The 18990-nt window shown below is 53.7% G+C and overlaps 1 protein-coding gene across 2 annotated transcripts; it reads left to right on the top strand.

Moving 5' to 3' along the window:
- Positions 1-610: 610 nt before the first annotated feature.
- hecw2a (HECT, C2 and WW domain containing E3 ubiquitin protein ligase 2a) lies at positions 611-16464 on the top strand. 2 transcript variants are annotated; one of them, XM_086145466.1, is made up of 30 exons: positions 611-777; positions 3155-3671; positions 5011-5118; positions 5262-5356; positions 5480-5549; positions 5626-5795; positions 5869-6008; positions 6358-6458; positions 6532-7397; positions 7654-7993; positions 8083-8175; positions 8280-8430; positions 8534-8640; positions 8899-9014; positions 9122-9307; positions 10066-10200; positions 11014-11116; positions 11203-11299; positions 11661-11744; positions 11861-11943; positions 12124-12244; positions 12736-12849; positions 13281-13433; positions 14099-14197; positions 14280-14409; positions 14496-14642; positions 14775-14889; positions 15606-15691; positions 15817-15929; positions 16239-16464. In XM_086145466.1, exons 2-30 carry the CDS (start codon positions 3287-3289, stop codon positions 16348-16350), a joined length of 4620 nt encoding a protein of 1539 aa, XP_086001592.1. In that variant the 5' UTR covers positions 611-777; positions 3155-3286; the 3' UTR covers positions 16351-16464. The 2 variants fall into 2 exon arrangements, with proteins under 2 accessions (XP_086001592.1, XP_086001590.1); XM_086145464.1 differs by having other exon boundaries at positions 10996-11116.
- The last annotated feature ends 2526 nt before the right edge of the window (positions 16465-18990 follow it).

Below are 18990 nucleotides of genomic sequence, written 5' to 3'. Positions count from 1 at the left end.
GTCCACCATGGGATCTGCCCCCCAACACCTTTTGCAGGAATGAGCTCAGATATGGGCGGGGCTTAAAGAGAGGGGAGGGGCTTCACTACCCCCCCCCCACATACACACACCGGAAGTAAATAACATCCCATCAAAGTGGTCAATTTATTAGGAACCCCCCTTCAGATGGACGGGTGACATCAGTTGAGTGGTTGTTTTTTTTTGGAGTGTCGGTGTGTGTGTGTGTGTGCGTGTGCTGTTGTTGGTGGTGTTGGTAGTGGTGGTGGTGGTGGGGGGGGTTCCGGTCCTTCCCTGCATCCGGACGCCCGCAGCAGCTGCAGCCGCTGCATCCGCCGCGGTGACTCGTCCCGTCTGACGAGGAAGAGGAGGAGGAAGAGAAGGACGTGAGACTGCGGAGGTCTGCAGCGGGGTTCCGAGGAGGAGGAGGAGGAGGAGGAGGAGGAAGACGGGAGTGAAGGCGCTCACCTCTGGACGCCGCTGCTGCCTCCGGTCGGTCGGTAGTGGCGGCGGCGGGGAGGAGGAGGAGGAGGAGGAAGAGGAGGAGTAAGAGGGGGTGATGGTGCGTCTCCGTACGTGACTCCAGGAACCGCGGCGGCCCTGCCTGGCTCCAGATCTGACAGGGAGGGGGGGGGGTCTAACGCGGCACCCCGCCCGTCTCGCCTTCATTCGGACTGCGGGGAGGACGACCCGGAGCGCGGGAGCAGCGGGCAGGTGGCGGCGGACCCGCGTCCCGCATTCAGCATCCCGCATCCCGCATCCCGCACCGCTGCGTCAAAGGTAGGAGGAGGACGGACGTGTCGTTGATCCGCCGCAGCATCGTGTCGCGGTTATCGGCTGCGTGTGATGTCCACCGCCTCCCACACGCACACACACACACATATACACACACCTCCGAGTGTGTGTGTGTCAGTGCGTGCGTGTGCGCGCGCGGCTGTGTGTGATCGACGTTCACGGCTGCGTGGGAAAAAAAAGGCACGTTATGGGAAAATGACGTCGGGGATTCCCGCCGTAACTCGAGAGCACCGGTGTGCACGCACGGACGCGCGTGCGTGCGTGCACGCCGGTCGGGAGGTGCGCGCTCCCGGTGCGCCGCGGTGGACGCGCGCACGAGCGGTTGGAGACGATTAAAGTTGAAGACTCCGGTGTTACGTAACGGGCTTAGCGGCGGGGAGGAGGGGGGTTACCTTCCCATGTCTCCCGGTAACGCCAGTTTTGGCTACTTCCGGTTACCACTGTCCAATTTCCGGTTTATCACAAACCGACCAGTCACAGCCCAGAGAGCCTTCTCAGCCTCAGCCTCGGGTTTCTGACCAATCAGAGGCCGGAGGTATTGTCTCCTCCATTAAGAGACCACCTGCCCGAAGCTCCGCCTCTTCCTGCCAGATACAGGAAGTGACACACAACAATTGCAAACAGGACACAAAGTTGTCGTCCAATCAAGGGGTGACAACTTTTAGATTAGCTGTTAGCTGTTTTCATCGCTATCAGGAAGTGTCAGTGAAGGGCGGAACAGGAAGTAGGATCAGGGGGCGGAGCCAAGCGAGGTCTGATGACAACCTGTTCGATCCTCTTCATTCTGTGGACCAAGAACTTTAGAACCATAGAAACTGTAGAACTTTAGAACCCTAGAGACCGTAGAACCTTAGAACTCTAGAACTTTAGAACCTTAGAACTCTAGAGCCTTAGAACTTTTGAACCCTTGAAACCGTAGAACCTTAGAATTCTAGAACTGTAGAATTTTAGAACTTTAGAACATAAGCCTTACTCCAACCCTAACACTAGAACCTTCCCCTTCAAAGATCCAGTTTCCCTTCCCGACCTCTAGAACAGACGTTCTAAAGAATCTCCAATGTTTCGTCGAGCTGATTGGATCCTTCCGGATGTGTGTGTGTGTGTGTGTGTGTGTGTGTGTGTGTGTGTGAGTGTGTGTGACACATACACACACACACTGGGAGTCTGGGAGTGTGGCGTCGCCATGGCGATTGGGCGGCTCCTTAGTGTAGAACTGACATTTCCTCAGGCGGCTGTTTTTGATTTCACACACACACACACACACACACACACACACACACACACACACACACACACACTGGCTGCGAGTTCACCGAGCCTGAAAACGATCTCCCCGACCTTCAGACCGTCCGGTCAGCGTTGGGGCGGTCTCCCCCCCCCCCCACTTCCTCCCCAGACAGCGTCTTACATCCTGGTCCTCGCTTCAAAGATGGCTGCCGTTTTTGAGTGTTCCTCAGGGTTCCACGGGGGGTCTTTAAACTTTGATGGAGGCCGAGGCCTGCATTAGTGATGAAGATGCTGTGTCGTGAGCGGCCCTCCCGCCACTGCGCCGTCAAATCGGGACGCGGAGTCTAAAAATAACCGAGCGTTTTCTGCGCTGGCCTCCCGGACCCGGTGATGTCATCGACCCGCGACACAAGGAGCACAAGGCCTCCTTCCTCCGTGACCCTCTCATGTGGTTGTTGTGGCTGACTTTGCATGTTGCGTCCGTTAGCTTAGCACAGCAACGGCACAAGTTCAACAAGGATGGCAACGTTTTACCTTTTTGAGCTTTGTGTGTGTGTGTGTGTGTGTATGTGTGTGTGTTTGTGTGTGCCTCCCCAAAGACCCCCCTCTGTTGGGCCGTAAAGAATGCAGTCTCCTCCGAGAACCTTTATTTTTATTATTTCTCCTTAAAATTCAAAGCTGTTTGGTACACAAAGGTCCCAAAAGGACAGTAGAGTTAATTACAAGCTTGTTACACACAGACACACACACACACACACACACACACTTGCTAACGGGAGTCTGACGGGAGCCAGATTCAGCCACTGACGGTGCGTTCAGGTGCTTCTCTAACTGTTGGACATGAGACGTCTCTGATTTCAGTGGCCCATTGGTGCAGAAAACATCAACGGGATGATTTGGGGTGATTGATGGGTGTGTTTTGCTGGGTTCTCCATGTTCCCAATGTTCTCCTGCCTGAGTCTCCATTCTCTCCATGTTCTCCATGCTCTCAATGCTCTTGATGTTCTCCTGCTTGGGGAGGATTCCTAAATGTGCAATGCCAGAAACGCTGAAACGCACAGTCGCCACAGCGATGGCAACGCAGCAGCGAGGCCCGTCTCCACGACCCTTACCTTGTCCCTCCGTGTTCCTGCAGGTTCGTCCCAAAGCCAAGACCAGAACCCAGGAACCCCCAACTGATGGCCTTCCGAGTCCAACGGGAAGTTTCTGCTAGTTGAAAGCCCCGCGGCTCCGTCTGTACGCCGAGACTCGGCCCCCTTCACACATCATGCGTCCCTCGCTCGCCACCGCTGTCCTCCCTGCCAGGACGCGCTCCCACAACCCGCCCAATCTGGCGGTGGGCGGGCGGGAGCACTTGTCCGTCCCGCGGCGCCGCAGCCCCAACCTGAGGCACACCCTGAGCCCGGAGAACCTCCGGACGCTGGCGGAGCGTGGCGGGGCCGGCGGTTCGGTTGACACAGTGTCAGCGGTCAGCGCCCCCATCGGGCTCCCGAGGGCCAACAGCGACACGGACCTGGTGACCTCCCAGAGCAGGTCATCGCTGACTGCTTCCACGTTGGAGTACACGCTGAGCCGCGGGCAGAACCTGGTCATCACCTGGGACATCAAGGAGGAGGTGGACGCCACCGACTGGATCGGACTCTATCACATCGGTGAGTCGTCCGCATGCGGAATGAGTCTTTGCTGATCTGCTCTTCTCTCTGGAGACCCAAATGTTTCTCACCATCTTTTCTCAACATCTCCATGTTCTCCAGCCTGGGTTCTCCAAGTTCCCATGTCTGGGCTCTCCCATGTTCTCAATCCTGGGCTCTCCATGGTGTCATGCCCGGGTTCTCCATGTTCTTTCCATGATCTGACTATTTAACATCAGTGAGTCGTCTATGTACAGAATGGCTCCACCAATGGAGGCTCCAGCAGGATCATTTGACCCCTGACCCCTGGGGGGGAGGGCAACCGGCTGGATCGACGTACCTGTCTCCACTCGAAACTGGAGCTTGGGAGGGTTGGGGCTGAGTGTGCGATAACACACACACACACACACACACACACACACACACACACACACACTCACAACCATTCAGGTGAGCTTTGGCATGGAGATGGAGGTGTGTGTGTGTGAGTGGGGGTCTGATCATGACAGCTAATCCTGCTTAGAAGACGGTATTTGACCAGTGTGTGTGTGAGTGTGTGTGTTGGTAGGAGTTTCTGTCAATCCCGCTGAAAGTGATCCTGGAGTGAACGTTGGCGGCATCGTGTTTGTGTGTCAGCCATTTACACGGGATTTACAGCCGTCCGTTACACTACCGGATGCAAGTTGAAATGCAGTGTAGTCACCATGGTAACCGCATCAGTGGCGGACAGTTCTGGAATATCTACTTTGACCTTGGAGGTGAAATGGCCACTCATGGACTTCAGATCTTGTCTGAATTCCAGATAAGGCTAGCACGGTTAGCGTGTGCTAGCATCTGTTAGCATACGACACGAGCTAATCCGAACCCCCGAAACTGAAAAACTGCCACTGGTGTGGAGAGAAGGGCTCAAAGCCCAGGGCAGGTTCCTCGGCGGGAAGCCTCAAGTTCCCCCTGCCTGGGTTCTCTGCAGGTTCTCCGGCTTCCACACCCAGAAGGCGTGCAGCTTCAGTGAAGACTCCTGAGCTGTCAATGGCTCGATGATGGACACCCCCCCCCCCCCCCCCCCCCATAATGACAGAACATAATGAAGCAATGGAACCTGAGACACCGACTCTGACCTTCACAGGGTCCTGGAGTCTCCACCTCCACCTCCGCCCCCCAGGGGCTCCTGCTTTCCTTGACTAAGCAGACATTTGATGACTCCCCCCCCCCTTCCCCCCCCCGGTCAAGACGGTCACAGTCCTCGGACGCCCTTCACTAGGCTTTGACATCCTCCTCTTCCCCGCCGCCCCTCCTTGTCCTCCATCATTCTGTTTCCATGGAGACAGAGGACTTGTGAAGTTTTTTTCTCTCCATGCAGATGAGACCAACCCGTCCAACGTCTGGGACTGCAAGAACCGGGGCGTCAATGGAACCCAGAAGGGTCAGATCGTTTGGCGGCTGGAACCCGGGCCCTACTTCATGGAGCGTGAGTTCTCTGTCGTTGTTTCTCCGCCCCTGAACACATCAGGCAAAAACCTGGGTTGTCCCCATATGGGAACGTCTTTAAATCCAAGAACTTCCTCGTTCTCAAACGACACGATTGGTTGAACGGGCATTTTTGCCTTGCAGCTGAAACCAAGATCTGCTTCAAGTACTACCACGGGGTTAGCGGTGCCCTGAGAGCCACCACGCCATGCATTACCGTCAAGAACACTGCCGTGCTGGTATGCTTGTGTGTGTGTGTACATTAAACTGCATTTATTGCTAGTAGCAACACTTCCTGGCTAACTTGTCGATTAGGCTAAACGGAACCGATGTAGTCACGTAAACAGGAAGTGTTTCCTCAGCAGGTAGAAGGTCTTGCTGAGCAGGTGGGCGTGGAACATCCCCGCAAATTGATCAGCTTCACCTTGACAGGTCAGCCGGCGCCCCCGTGTTTTTCTTTCGCGAGGTTAGCTCGACCTCCTGACCATCCCTCGCTGTTTGGTCACAGACTTGCGGGCCACTGGCCTGAAGAAGGGCATGTTCTTCAACCCGGACCCCTACCTGAAGATGTCCATCCACCCTGGCAAGAGAAGTGTCTTCCCCATCTTCAGCCACCACGGGCAGGAGCGCCGTTCGGCCATCATCGCCAACACCACCAACCCGGTGTGGCACGGCGAGGTAACCCCGCCTCCCGCTTCCTGTCCACGGTACGAATCCGCCCCTCGCTGACCCCGCCCCCCCCTCCGTGCAGAAGTACACCTTCGTGGCGCTGATGACCGACATCCTGTACATTGAGGTGAAGGACAAGTTCGCGAAGAGCAGGCCAATCATCAAGCGCTTCCTGGGTCAGCTGGCCATCCCTGTGCAGAGGCTGATTGAGAAGATACCCGGGTAGGTAACCACACCCACGGCCGCCCTTTCTTATTCCTACCCATGCCTACCCAGGTGGAATCAGCGCCACTCCTGCTCCTCCAAACCTGTTGAATGAGGTGCTTTGGTTCCTCCATGACGGGTTGAATTTAGAGAAGGATTTAGATAATATAAAAGAATTAGCTATATTTAGCTAACTTAGCAAAGCGGGACAAAAGTTGGTTGTAGCCGTACTACTTGTGTCCGATGCTTCATAGCTAATGTCTGAAGCCACACATGTTGTCACCGGGGTTCCTTTGCATGTACGGGCAGATGTTGGCAGTTAGCGTGCTGTCGTGTGTCTATTTTGACAGTTTCTTTTGCCGCCTAGCATCCAGCCCGTGAGCTTCCCCTTGTGCCGGCGTTTGCCCACTGAGCACGTGAGCGGGCAGCTGCAGTTCAAAGTGGAGCTGACCTCGACGGGACCCGACGGTAAGCCCCGCTCCGTGCCCCGATCCATAGGTTAGCGTGGCCCTGCTAACTTCTTCTTTCGCGTTCCCCCAAGGTGCTTCTCCGGACTCCATCATCGGCCTCTCGTCGTTCAACGGTGCCCCGGGGACGCCGTCGGATGACGAGGACCTTCCTCATCACCTCCCGGGGGTGGTGGGCGTGGTCTCTGCCAGCCCCTCCCCCACCGGCTCCCAGGGCTCCCAAGGCCTGTGGGAGGGCGGGGCGGCAGCATTCCCGGAGAAGGAGCTGTCGCTAGCCCGCGCCGAGGCCCGCTTCGCCGAGGCCCACTTCGCCGAGGCCGCCGGCCCTTCGCGCCATGACATGCTGCAACGCTCACTCAGCGAGGGTCTGGACGCCATCGAGGCCCCCAAGGGTCCCGGCGAGAGACCCCTGGGTGCGGCCTCCCCCAAGCTACGCTCCAGCTTCCCCACGCACACACGGCTGAGCGCCATGCTGCACATCGACTCGGACGAAGACGAGGACCGAGCAGGGCCCAGTGACATCCTCCGGGTGCCACTGTCGCCGCTGCTGATGAACGGTGTCCCCCCTGACGCAGGATGCCGTGGCGAGATCCTCCCCCTCCCTGAGATCCAGCGGGAGACAGAGCTGCTGGAAGAAGAGCCCGGGGGGGCCCTGACAGAGGACTTGGCCCCCGATGGACCGCAGGCTCCAGAGATGGTGGCGGGTCTGGACCTTGACGATGTCCTAGAGCCGGATGTTTTCTCCGAGGCGGACGAGGCGCCATTCGCTGAGGCCCTATCCCATAATACTCTGCTGGAGGGCGCGGAGGCGGCAGTGGAAGAAGGATTGGGCCCCGGCGACGACCCCCTGTCTGAGATCGACACCTGCTCCATGGCGACGGCCCCACAGACCCTGGTGTCGCTGTCGGAGAGCTGCGCCGTCACGCTCGCTCCACCCGCGGTGCGTTCACTAACCGCTTGCTCTGCAGGAGAAAGTAGTTTCGGGGTCATCAATGCACCGCGATAAAAATAAGAGACATCGAGTGGGAGGGTTCTTTAACACACACACACACACATACACACATATACACCTACAAACGCACATGCAGATGCAAAAAGGCAGCTTCTTTTGTTGTCATGGAGACACAGCTTCCTCTTTGGTGTGTGTGTGTGTGGATACTATTAATAGTAAGCTGCTTTGATTTTTTTTTATGTAGGAGGCAGAGGTGAGGGCGGAAGCCGCCATTGATCCAGGGGGAGATGTCGTTCCAGCCCCTTCCCCCCCACCAACCCCCCACCTGACTGGAGCCGAGGTGGAGGAGGAGGAGGAGGAGGAGGGAGGCGGAGGAGGAGCCGAAGGAGAAGCACCGCCTGCTGGTGTGGAGGAAGAAGGAGAGGAAGAGGAGGAGGAAATGCAGGGCGCCGGCGCCAGGAGGCGGAGTTTGCAGGCTGCAGGGGGCGTGTCTGATGGACAGGAAGGGGAGGAGTCCAAGCCACGGGAGGAGGCGGGCTCCGCCGACTTGGAGCAGGTTACCACAGAGACGGACGGCGAAGACGGTATCCGGCTTCCTGTTACCCTTGAGTCCGCTCTCCTTTTAAAAAAAAAGCTTTTATTTTGAAATTCCTGCCCTCCTTCCTGTCCGCAGGGGCAGCGCTGAACGGCCACCCCGTGCGCTCGCTGCCCTCTGTCCGCCACGACATCCACCGCTACCAGCGGGTGGACGAGCCCCTGCCGCCCAGTGAGTGTGTGTGTGAATGCTGAGTAGCTTCTCGCTAACGGAAGTCGAAGACCGTTGCTCACTTTGTCCTCTCCTCCCCCCATCGCCATGACAACCCCCATCAGACTGGGAGGCGCGGATCGACAGCCACGGCAGGATCTTTTTCGTAGACCACGTGAACAGGACCACCACGTGGCAACGGCCCACAGGGCCCCCGGCCCCCCAGGGCCTCACCCGCTCCAACTCCATCCAGCAGATGGAGCAGCTGAACCGCAGGTGCGAAGCAGCCAGCCACACACACACACACACACACACACACACACAGCATTCACACATCTGGTCTGGTGTCCAACAATGGTGAATGTGGTGACGTGGTCAGGTACCAGAGCATCAGGAGGACCATCACCAGCAGCGAACGGGCGGAGGAGACCCCGGTGGAGCTGCTGCCGGAGCCTGAGGGCGAGCTGATGGGACACTCGCTCTCCGGTATGTTGTTAGCTTCATATCTGGAACGATTTCTAGATGTCTGTTTTCTGGGGATCCGTTGATCCACCTTAGTGCCCAGGAATGACTGCAGCTGTGTGTGAGTGGGTTTATAGGTATGTGCAAATTTTTGTGTGTGTGTGTGTATAGGTGTGTGTTTGTGTGTGTGTGTGTTTTTGTTTGTTTGTCCAGATTTTTGCATGTGTGTGTATGTGTGCATGTCCAGGTGTGTGTGTGTCTGAGTGTCCCCTGTCCCCCCAGATCTCCGCAGAGAGAGCCACCCCAGCGGTCGTTCTCGCCTCTCCCTGCTCCTGCAGTCACCCAGCGCCAAGTTCCTCTGCAGCCCGGACTTCTTCACCGTTCTGCATTCTAACCCTGTAGGTCCCATGAGGCCCGCTGACCTTTGACCTTTTGGGCAGACGGTAGAAAACATTTTCAGGCGTTTACGCTGAATGGTTGTGTTTGTCCTCCTCCGCTGGCCCAGAGTGCCTACCGCATGTTTACGAGCAACACCTGTCTGAAGCACATGATCAGCAAGGTGCGGCGAGACGCCCATTACTTCGAGCGCTACCAGCACAACCGGGACCTGGTCACCTTTCTCAACATGTTCTCCAACAAGCAGCTGGAGCTGCCCCGTGGCTGGGAGATGAAGCACGACCACACCGGGAAGGTAGGGCGGTTCCTAACACCAGAGCTAACAGTAGCAGGGGTACTGTTTCTGCACAATATATTGAAAAGCTAACATCATAGCTAGCAGTAGTGCTGGTATTGTTACTGCACAATGTGGTTAGACACTAACACTATAGCTAATGGTAGTGCTGGTACTGTTACTGCACAGCTGAGCAAAGTGCTAACACTGGGGTTAGCAGTAGCAGTGGTACTGTTACTGCGCAACACAGACGCTAACATCAGAGCTAACAGTAGTACTGCCACTGTTACTACACATGATAGCAGGGGGCCAATGCTGGGGTTTGCAGTTGCTGTAGTACTGTTACTACAAAGCACTGACCAACCACTGGGGTTTGCAGTATTGGTAGCAGTACTGTTGCAGCTTAGCATGGCAGGGGGCTAGTGGCACAGTTATTGTAGTGGCACATTTATTGCACAGATGTAAACTTGTCTCTCCACTATGTGGCATTTGAGAGCAGATTAGCTGGAACATGGAGGGAACCCAGGCAGGAGAACATGTAGAGCACATTAAGAGGTCCTAGGCAGGAGAGCATGGAGAGGACATACAGAGAGGACCGAGTTCACCACCTGAGCAGAACCTTCCTATCTTCTGACCCACAACCTCATCTTCACTGAAACGACCGTTGACCCCTGAACTGCTGGGTCCTGGTCCTCACTTGGTCAGAGAACATCTGCCTCCGTCGGTCTTGCTGTCCTTGCTCCTTGCCTCATAGACCTGGACTGCGTTCTGATTTCCAGCCCTTCTTTGTGGATCACAACTGTCGCTCCACCACCTTCATCGACCCCCGGCTGCCCCTCCAAAGCTCGCGCTCCACGGGTCTGCTCGCCCACCGCCAGCATCTGAGCCGCCAGCGGAGCCACAGCGCTGGGGAGGTGAGCCACAGTTCACACACCTGGCCATCAGGCAGACCCCACTTCACTGCATATTCATCCCATCGATATTCCTGAGGCAACGACTGGCCTGAAGGATCAGCAGAATCGCTAAGATTGTGCCCATTATGACCCATCTGCTACATATTAGCTAATTAGCTGCTAGCTAGAAGCTACTAAGCCACTTGTCCATTTGTGTGTTAATACCGACAGAACTGTAAATGCGGCAGCACCACTGAGAGAGAACGCAGAGATACGGATGATCTCATAGCCAACAGGCGCTAGCATAAGCTCATTAGCATCCCCGCAGCTAGCTGCCATGATGTACGAAAATTGAGGACCGTATCATAAGTATCAGGAAGAGAGAAGTGTCAGCATCACGGTCCCGTCACATGGTCAGCCTACTCCAAGAGAACATGACCTGGTTGCCATAACAACGAGAAGAAAACGACAATAAGCAAAATCCAAAATCAGGAATTGCGAAGCGTAAAATTCTGTCGAGATCCAACCTTGACCATGCTGTGCCGGAACACGTTGATCTGCAAGGAAATTTGTACAAGGCAATGCTAACTAGTTTGGGAGCTAATAACTACTTAATAGCATTAACAATACTAGCAACATTAGCGCATCGAACTGAAACAACTAGCTTTCCTTCATGAGCTAGCTAACTGCGCTGCATTTTTGTGTTTTAGGCAATCGAGCTGAGAATAAACATATGCTACCCGCCCACTGTGCTAGACAGGCGATATGACTGGCTGGTCAGCCGGAACTAGAACTAGGATGCGACCTGAACTGTAGTCTCTCTTTTTGGCACAGGTGGCGGACGACTCCCGCCAGTCGACGGCGCCCACCATGCCCCGCCCCTCCAGCACCTTCAGCGGCTCCAGTCGGAGTCAGTACCACGATGTGGTGCCCATCGGTGCGTCGCCGCCCAACAATCGCCGCGGCAACAGGCTTCACTCAGACGGCGACGGCACGCCTGACGTTGTCTCCTCTCCCCCCCAGCGTACAACGACAAGATCGTGGCGTTTCTGCGGCAGCCAAACATTTTCGATGTCCTTCAGGAGAGGCAGCCAGAGCTCGCAAGGAACCACTCCCTGAAGTATGTTTCTCCATGAACATCGCCATCTTCATCATCATCACCATGGTTATTATTACCATTATCACCAGCAGAATCATCATCGTCGTATTCATCACCACTATCATCGTCGTCACTGCCATCTTCACCATCCTCATCGTCACCACCTTCATCACCATCATCTCCATCTTTATCATCTCCTTCATCACCATGACCTTCATTGTTATTGTCACCACAATCACCATGACTTCACCACAATTATCACCATCATCAACACCCCCGTATCACCACCTTCATCACCATTATCATCGTCGAATGACTATTGTTAATTTGAGAAACATTTAATGCGTGTTTGTGTGTGTGCATGTGTGTGTGTTATCCACAGGGAGAAGGTGCAATTCATTCGCACTGAGGGAGCCAATGGACTCACCCGACTCTCGGGTGACGCAGACCTCGTCATGCTGCTGAGGTGTGTGTGTGTATGTGTGTGTGTGTGTGTGTGTGCTTGCGCTGTCCCAGAGGCAGTGCATTAAACCCGATGTCAGTTCAGGTGGCCTGGTCATGTTGGTTTTCTTTCCTCCACAGCTTGTTTGAGGAAGAAGTGATGTCATACGTACCACCGTTGCTCCACCCAAACTACTGTCTGTCATCTCCTCAGAGCTCCCCTGGTGGGTTTCCTTCACCCAAACATATTTTCATGGTGTCCTCCAACTACTTTCCAGGTCATTCCAGGATTGACCTGCAAGCATACACTTGAGGTCCTGACCTCATCTAGGCCCTTCCATGTCACTTCCTGTCATCACCCGGCGTGGCTGACGTTCTGTCGCTGTGTTCCCTTGACTCTCCAGGTACGCAGCGGGCTAATGCCCGAGCTCCGGCGCCCTACAAGCGTGACTTCGAGGCCAAGCTGAGGAACTTCTATCGGAAGCTTGAGACCAAAGGTTACGGCCAGGGACCCGGGAAGGTCAAGTATGTCGACCTTTCAATAAGAGGATTACTTTGTAGAGTAGTACAACAAAACGGGTACTGCATATTGTGGTGGAGAAGCTTAGCTCCACCCACATTGGGGTGAACAATGTTAACAAACAGCTAACAGTAGCCTAAGTCCGCTGTGTAAGCTAACTGTGGGATCCTACACCCAGGACGTGCTTCGGAAAGTTGGAAAAAGGTGCCCAGACAATGGAACTACAAGTATGGCATCTGTCTTGGGGGCAGAGATGTAACCTACAGTCATGTAGCCAAAATGGCTAAACCATATGTTAGAAGAGAAAGGTTCTCAATGTCTTGCTATAGCTCCACTTACTATGCTATATCCTTTACTTTTTACATCCAGGGCAAACAGTCAGTGAAATCAAGAGGCTTAGCTCACTGTGGTTGCATGCTAATACACCACTGCCTATTGCGAAGGCCTGGTGTCTTAACTAACTACACCTCCATACTAATGCTGTGTGTGTTCCTAGGCTCATCATACGCAGGGACCACCTACTTGAAGATGCCTTCAATCAGATCATGTGTTACTCTCGCAAAGATCTGCAGAGGAGCAAACTCTACGTGAGCTTTGTTGGGGAGGACGGGTGAGGGGGAACGCCTTCTTTCTTCCCGATGTTAACACAATTAGCTTACTCTCAAACCAGACATTTCCATGTTAGCATGTTATTTTATCCACATTTAGCATTGGCCAGCCCTATATTACCCACTTCTTGCTCCAATTGGCTGACTGCTATCTTACTTTACCTGGTATATTTTATCCACGTATAGCATCTGTTAGCCACTTTTTTCAAAAAGTAGCCCACTTTTACCTGACTCTAGCTTTTTGCCGGCCTATTTTATGCATACTTAGCATCTGTCAGACATCTACTAGCTTCTGTGGGCTATATTAATCTGTGTAAACATTTGTTATCATTTAGGAGCCCCCGCCTAGTATGTATTAGCAACAACTTTGGAGTTGTTGATGAGTGTGTCCTGGTTTCTGTTCAAGAAGTGCTATTTTTTTGTCTGTGTGCAGGCTGGACTACAGCGGCCCCTCCAGAGAGTTCTTCTTCCTGGTCTCCAGAGAACTCTTCAACCCCTACTACGGCCTCTTCGAGTACTCGGCCAACGACACCTACACTGTCCAGATCAGCCCCATGTCCGCCTTTGTGGACAATCACCATGAGTGGTGAGGCACCCTGTTGGTCACAACCTAGGTTGGATGGATGGGTGTAGTGATGGGTGGATGGATAGGTGGATGAATGGATGGGTGGATAAATAAAAGGGTAGATGGATGGATGGGGGGATGGATGGATTGATGAATGGAGTTATGGACAGATGGATGGGTGGATTGACTGATGTATGGATGGATGGATAAACTGATAGATGGAGATATGGACATAGTGATGGATGGATGGATGGATGGATGGATGGATGGATGGATGGAGGGACGACTTAGTGATGTGTGAATGGATGGATAGACTAATGCATGGAGGGATGGATGTAGTGATGGATGGATGGGATAAATTGATGGATGGGCAGGTAGATAGACTGGTAGATGATCGATGAATAGACTGATGGATGGATTGATTGATGGATCGATAGAAGGAAGGATGGATAGTTATAGGAGGACTGATAGACTGATGGATGGATGGATGGATGGATGGATGGAAGGAAGGAAGGAAGGCAGAAGGGACAGATGGCGTTATGGGTGGATGGATGGACCGATGGATGGAGGGATGAACGTCTCGTCAGTGGGACATGCAGACATGCAGTGAGGGCCCCAAAGCCCTGGAGTCTAGTTTCTCCCTGAGGTCAGTAAGGATCCATGTCAGGTCTTGGTTCTGCTTTCAGGTTCCGGTTCAGTGGGCGGATCCTGGGTCTGGCTCTGGTCCACCAGTACCTCCTGGACGCCTTCTTCACCCGCCCCTTCTACAAGGGGCTGCTGCGCATGTAAGCCCATAGCTGTGGTTCCACCACCAATCAGACATGTTTCTTGAGCTCTAGTTGACGTTCCGTCTCCGTAACGACACAGCCCGTGTGACCTGAGCGACCTGGAGTTCCTGGACGAGGAGTTCCACCAGAGCCTGCAATGGATGAAGGACAACGACATCGAGGACATGCTGGATCTCACCTTCACCGTCAATGAGGAGGTGTTCGGGCAGGTGAGGGCAAAGCGGCGACGGAAATTTTTCCTTCCTCTTGGCCGCGCAGCTAAGCTGCTAAAGCTAATTTGCGCACGGCGCCACAGATCACAGAGCGGGAGCTGAAGCCTGGCGGCGCTGGGATCCCCGTGTCGGAGAAGAACAAGAAGGAGTACATCGAGCGGATGGTGAAGTGGCGCATCGAGAGGGGCGTGGCCCAGCAGACGGAGAGCCTCGTCCGCGGCTTCTACGAGGTACAGACACCGGGAGGAAGGGGCGGAGCCACAGCCAGACGCTTCCTGTTGACGTTATCAGAAATGTTGAGGTCCACAGGAAACGTAGCAAACATCCTTCAACAGGAAGTTATCCTCTACCATTGTGTGAAGGTGGTGGATGTGCGCCTGGTGTCAGTCTTCGACGCCCGGGAGCTGGAGCTGGTGATCGCCGGGACCGCTGAGATTGACCTGTCAGACTGGAGGAACAACACAGAGTACAGAGGAGGTCCGTGCAGACCAGAAGAAGAAGGAGCAGAAGAAGACGTATTGACAGGAAGGTTTCAGTGACATACTGAGATCTTCTGATTTGCTAATCAGCATTTTCTCAGCGTTTAGCAATAATAATAACCAAATAATGAGATAGTAATATAGAGGAGCTAGGTATGACTAAATAGTAATATATTACTATTCCTACTTCTTCTTCTACTTTCGCCTTTTCGCTTCAGGGGTCGCCGCAGCGTATTGATTTTCTCCATCTAACCCTATTCTGTGTTTCCTCCCCTCTCACACCAACTACCTTCATACCGTCATATGCCCATAAATCTCCTAGTAATATATTACTATATGTAGTAATATAATTGAAATAATCTTTTTTTCTTTTGGCTACTCTCTTCAGAGGATGGCCAATCACTTGCCTCCAAGTGATTGGCCTAGCAGCCAATTATCTGCCTCCATCTAGACCTCATCCAATCATCTGTCTCCATCTAACCCACAGTCAATCACCTGCCTTCATCAGCCAATCACCTGCCTCCATCTAACCCTTCGCAAATTACTTTCCTTCATCAGCCAATCATCTGCCTACATCTTATCCGTAGCCCATCACCTGCCTCCATCAGCCAATCATCTGACTCCATTTCACGCACCGCCAATCACTTGCCAGCTCTTTAAGGCGGGCAGGTGATCCATGTGACTTTTTCCCCAACCCCTTATCTCTCCCACCAGGTTACCATGACAACCACATAGTGATCCGCTGGTTCTGGGCGGCGGTGGAGCGCTTCAACAACGAGCAGAGGCTGCGGCTGCTGCAGGTGAGCCACGTGGTGTCACTTCCTGTGTGCGTGTGTGTGAGTGACATCACTTCCTGTGTGTGTGTGTGTGTGTGTGTGAGTGACACCACTTCCTGTGCCCGGTCTCTAAAGATATGTCTCCACAGTTTGTCACAGGGACCTCCAGCATCCCGTACGAGGGCTTCGCCTCCCTGAGAGGGAGCAACGGCCCCCGCAGGTTCTGTGTGGAGAAGTGGGGCAAGATCACCTCTTTACCCAGGTACCTCCACCTTCATTACCACCACCACCTTCACCCCACAAGAAACGACCTCATTGTCTGAGAGACGGCTCACGTAATGCGATTTGATGATTTTTAGATGTGGACCTGACGGGCTGTTAAATCGCTGGTTTTGTGAATGAAGTTTGGTTTCGCGCCATAGAACTTTCCCATCTGAACTGAAGGAAAATGCGCAAATTAGCTCTTTTCCCATTTTATGCTTTTGTGGTAAACCCACCAAAGAATGATTTGTGTGTGTGTGTGTGTGTGTGTGTGTGTGTGTGTGTGTGTGTGTGTCTGATATCTCCACAGGGCTCACACCTGCTTCAACCGTCTGGACCTCCCCCCCTACCCCTCCTTCTCCATGCTCTATGAGAAGCTGGTCACAGCGGTGGAGGAGACCAGCACCTTTGGCCTGGAGTGACCCTGGACCCTTGCTGGAGGGGGGGGGGCGGCAGAGGTACCAGGACCAGTAGGACCATCTGGACCGGGGAGGGGAGGCAGTGGGATCCAGGAGGGGCCACAGATTCTCTCACACGAAAAACTTAACTAATATCCTCAAAAGGCAACTAACCCCCATCACCACTTAGCGCTGATTGGCCTTTTCTCTCACCCCGGGTGACGGGCGGCCAACCGGAGAAGCTGTTCAGATCCAGTCATTTCTATGGTGACGTTTGTACACGGAGCCGCATGCGAGCTTTATTTCCTTCAGTTACAGGATCATCCTCCTCCGACACCATCCATGGCCTGACCCGAAACCCAGAAACCCCCCCCCCCAACTCACAGACTGTGATGACCACACACACGCACACACACACACACACACACACACACACACACACACACACACACACACACACACACACACACACACACAACCTGTGGCAGAGCATTTGGCCACATGAGAAGTAAGGTAGAAGATCAGTCGAGCAGAGGAGACGTACAAAGGAACGCCTTACAGGAGGCACCTTGGAGATCATTTCTGGACGGAGGTTTGGAGGAACCTGGCGAGAAATGGAGGTCATGTGTTGACACCAGATGTGGATGAGCTAACATCAGGTGCTCAGATTGGGTCTGAATGGTCTAACCCCAGAAGGAATGGTGTTCACTTGGGTCCATCAAGGAACCACCGGGTGTTGATACCAGGATACCAGGTGCTCATATTGGGTCTGAATGTTCTAACACCAGGCAGAATGGTGTTAGTATGCTGCTAGGTCAAGTATCTGCCAGGCGTGAAAAGGCTAATGGATGATACACGGCGTTCATACCAGGTGTGAGTGAGTTCCACACCAGGTTGTCGTATAAAGTGAATGTTTCAATACCAGGTGAAAAGGTGTAAATATGCTGCTCGATTAAGTAACCGCCGGGTATTAACAGGTTAATACCAGGTATGGGGTGTTCATACCAGGTGTGAATGGGTTAATACCAGGTTTAAATGTGGTCATTCTAGCTGTGAATGTTTTGATACCAGTTAATACCAAATAAGACATCAATACCAAATGTTAGCATGTGACTCGCAGGATGAGCGACGTAGCATCTTGACGTGTTTACACAGAATCGTGAGTGGATGTTTTGATATCAGGTGTGAACATGTGTCCGTACCGTGTGAACAGCAGCATTCTTATATCTGGTGAGAACTTAGCAATTGTGAACGTGTTCTTCACCAGGTGTGAACGTTGTGCTACATACTGGATCTGGACAGGACAGCGTGAGCAATGTAGCACCTGGACGTGTGCCCCTACATGTTCACACCCAGTGTGAACAAACCTGTGTGACAAATGTGCTGCTACCAGGTGTGAACGTGGTCACGCCTGGTGTGAACGAGTGAAACCTAGCTCAGAATGACGCAGGTATGAATGTGCTAATACCTGGTGTTTAACTACAGATGCAACTAGCGTGGAGGTCACGGGTCAGGTTCCGCCCTTGCACCTTCATGTGAAGATCACCTGGGAACAGGGAACCCTCCGGGGGTTCTCCTGCAAGAACCTGTGGAACGTGAAGACCAGAAGAGCTGGCATGTGACTGAAGTGACTCTAGAAGACATCGAAAACACACACACACTAACACACTGTACAGAGTCCTGACTGAGCTGGATCCCCCTCGCCATGTGACCCCTCCAGCCTCATCCTGCATGCGGATCTTTTGGGTGGGCTCTGTGAGCCGAGCCTCGGCGGCGCGGTTCATCTAGCTCGATATTGCATGCCGACACTTACTAACTCTTTGCATGAGGAAAAACTGCAATCCATTCTGAGCTGGCGGGGGGTCTCAGGGGGCGTGTCCCACCAGGCGCTGCCGCCGCCGCACCCGGATGCCCGTTCACACGCCAGCAGCACTGATCTCCTCCTGCCGGGGTGGGGGGACGACCCCACCCACCCCTCCACTCAAAAAACACCAGCAAAACAGCAGATGATGACAGGTCCACTGAAGGAGTGCTCCCTAGTGGTGGGTGCAGGGTGTTTGTTTCTCACCTGGGGGTCATTAGAAAATGGGATTCTGTCGGTTCTCTCCAGGTTCTCTGGGTTCCTCCCACGGTCCAAAAACCATGCAGGAGGTTCATTGGAGACCCTAAATTGTCCCGATGGGTGAATGACAGGGTGAATGGTTCTCCAGATGATGTGTGGCCCTGTGATTGGTCCAGGGTGAACACCACCTCTCACCCAATCACAGCTGGGATAGCCTCCAGCCCCCCCACCCCACTAACTGCAGGATAAGCAGCATACTGAATGAATGAATGAATGTCTGCTGTCGTCATCCATCCATCCAAGGAGTTGATTCCCGGGTGGTCCTCCTGCGGTGACGGCGGCGCCTCAGGCTCCAGACGCGTGCATGTCTTGCCGGTAACTGTGTGGAGGCTTCTGGTTCACAGTGATGAATCCATTGAAAAAAAAAAAAAAAATGTGAACAACAAAAGTTGTGCACATGTCGCGCACGTGCGCCGGTAGGTAATTGTACGTGCGTCGTGCATACACGTATGTATTTTGCACCGAATTTACCAAAGGTTTGGGTCCCGCCACGTGGGCCGCCTTCTGGCCCGCCATCCAGCAGCATTCGTCCTCGCCCCGCT

Source organism: Fistularia commersonii, chromosome 4 (assembly GCF_037954325.1).
Source record: "Fistularia commersonii isolate RoL2024-O1a breed Wild chromosome 4, RoL_Fcom_v1.0, whole genome shotgun sequence".
Taxonomy (NCBI): Eukaryota; Metazoa; Chordata; class Actinopteri; order Syngnathiformes; family Fistulariidae; genus Fistularia; species Fistularia commersonii.
The sequence above is the reverse complement of the archived record's forward strand: the minus strand, read 5'-3'. Positions and strand labels throughout refer to the sequence as shown.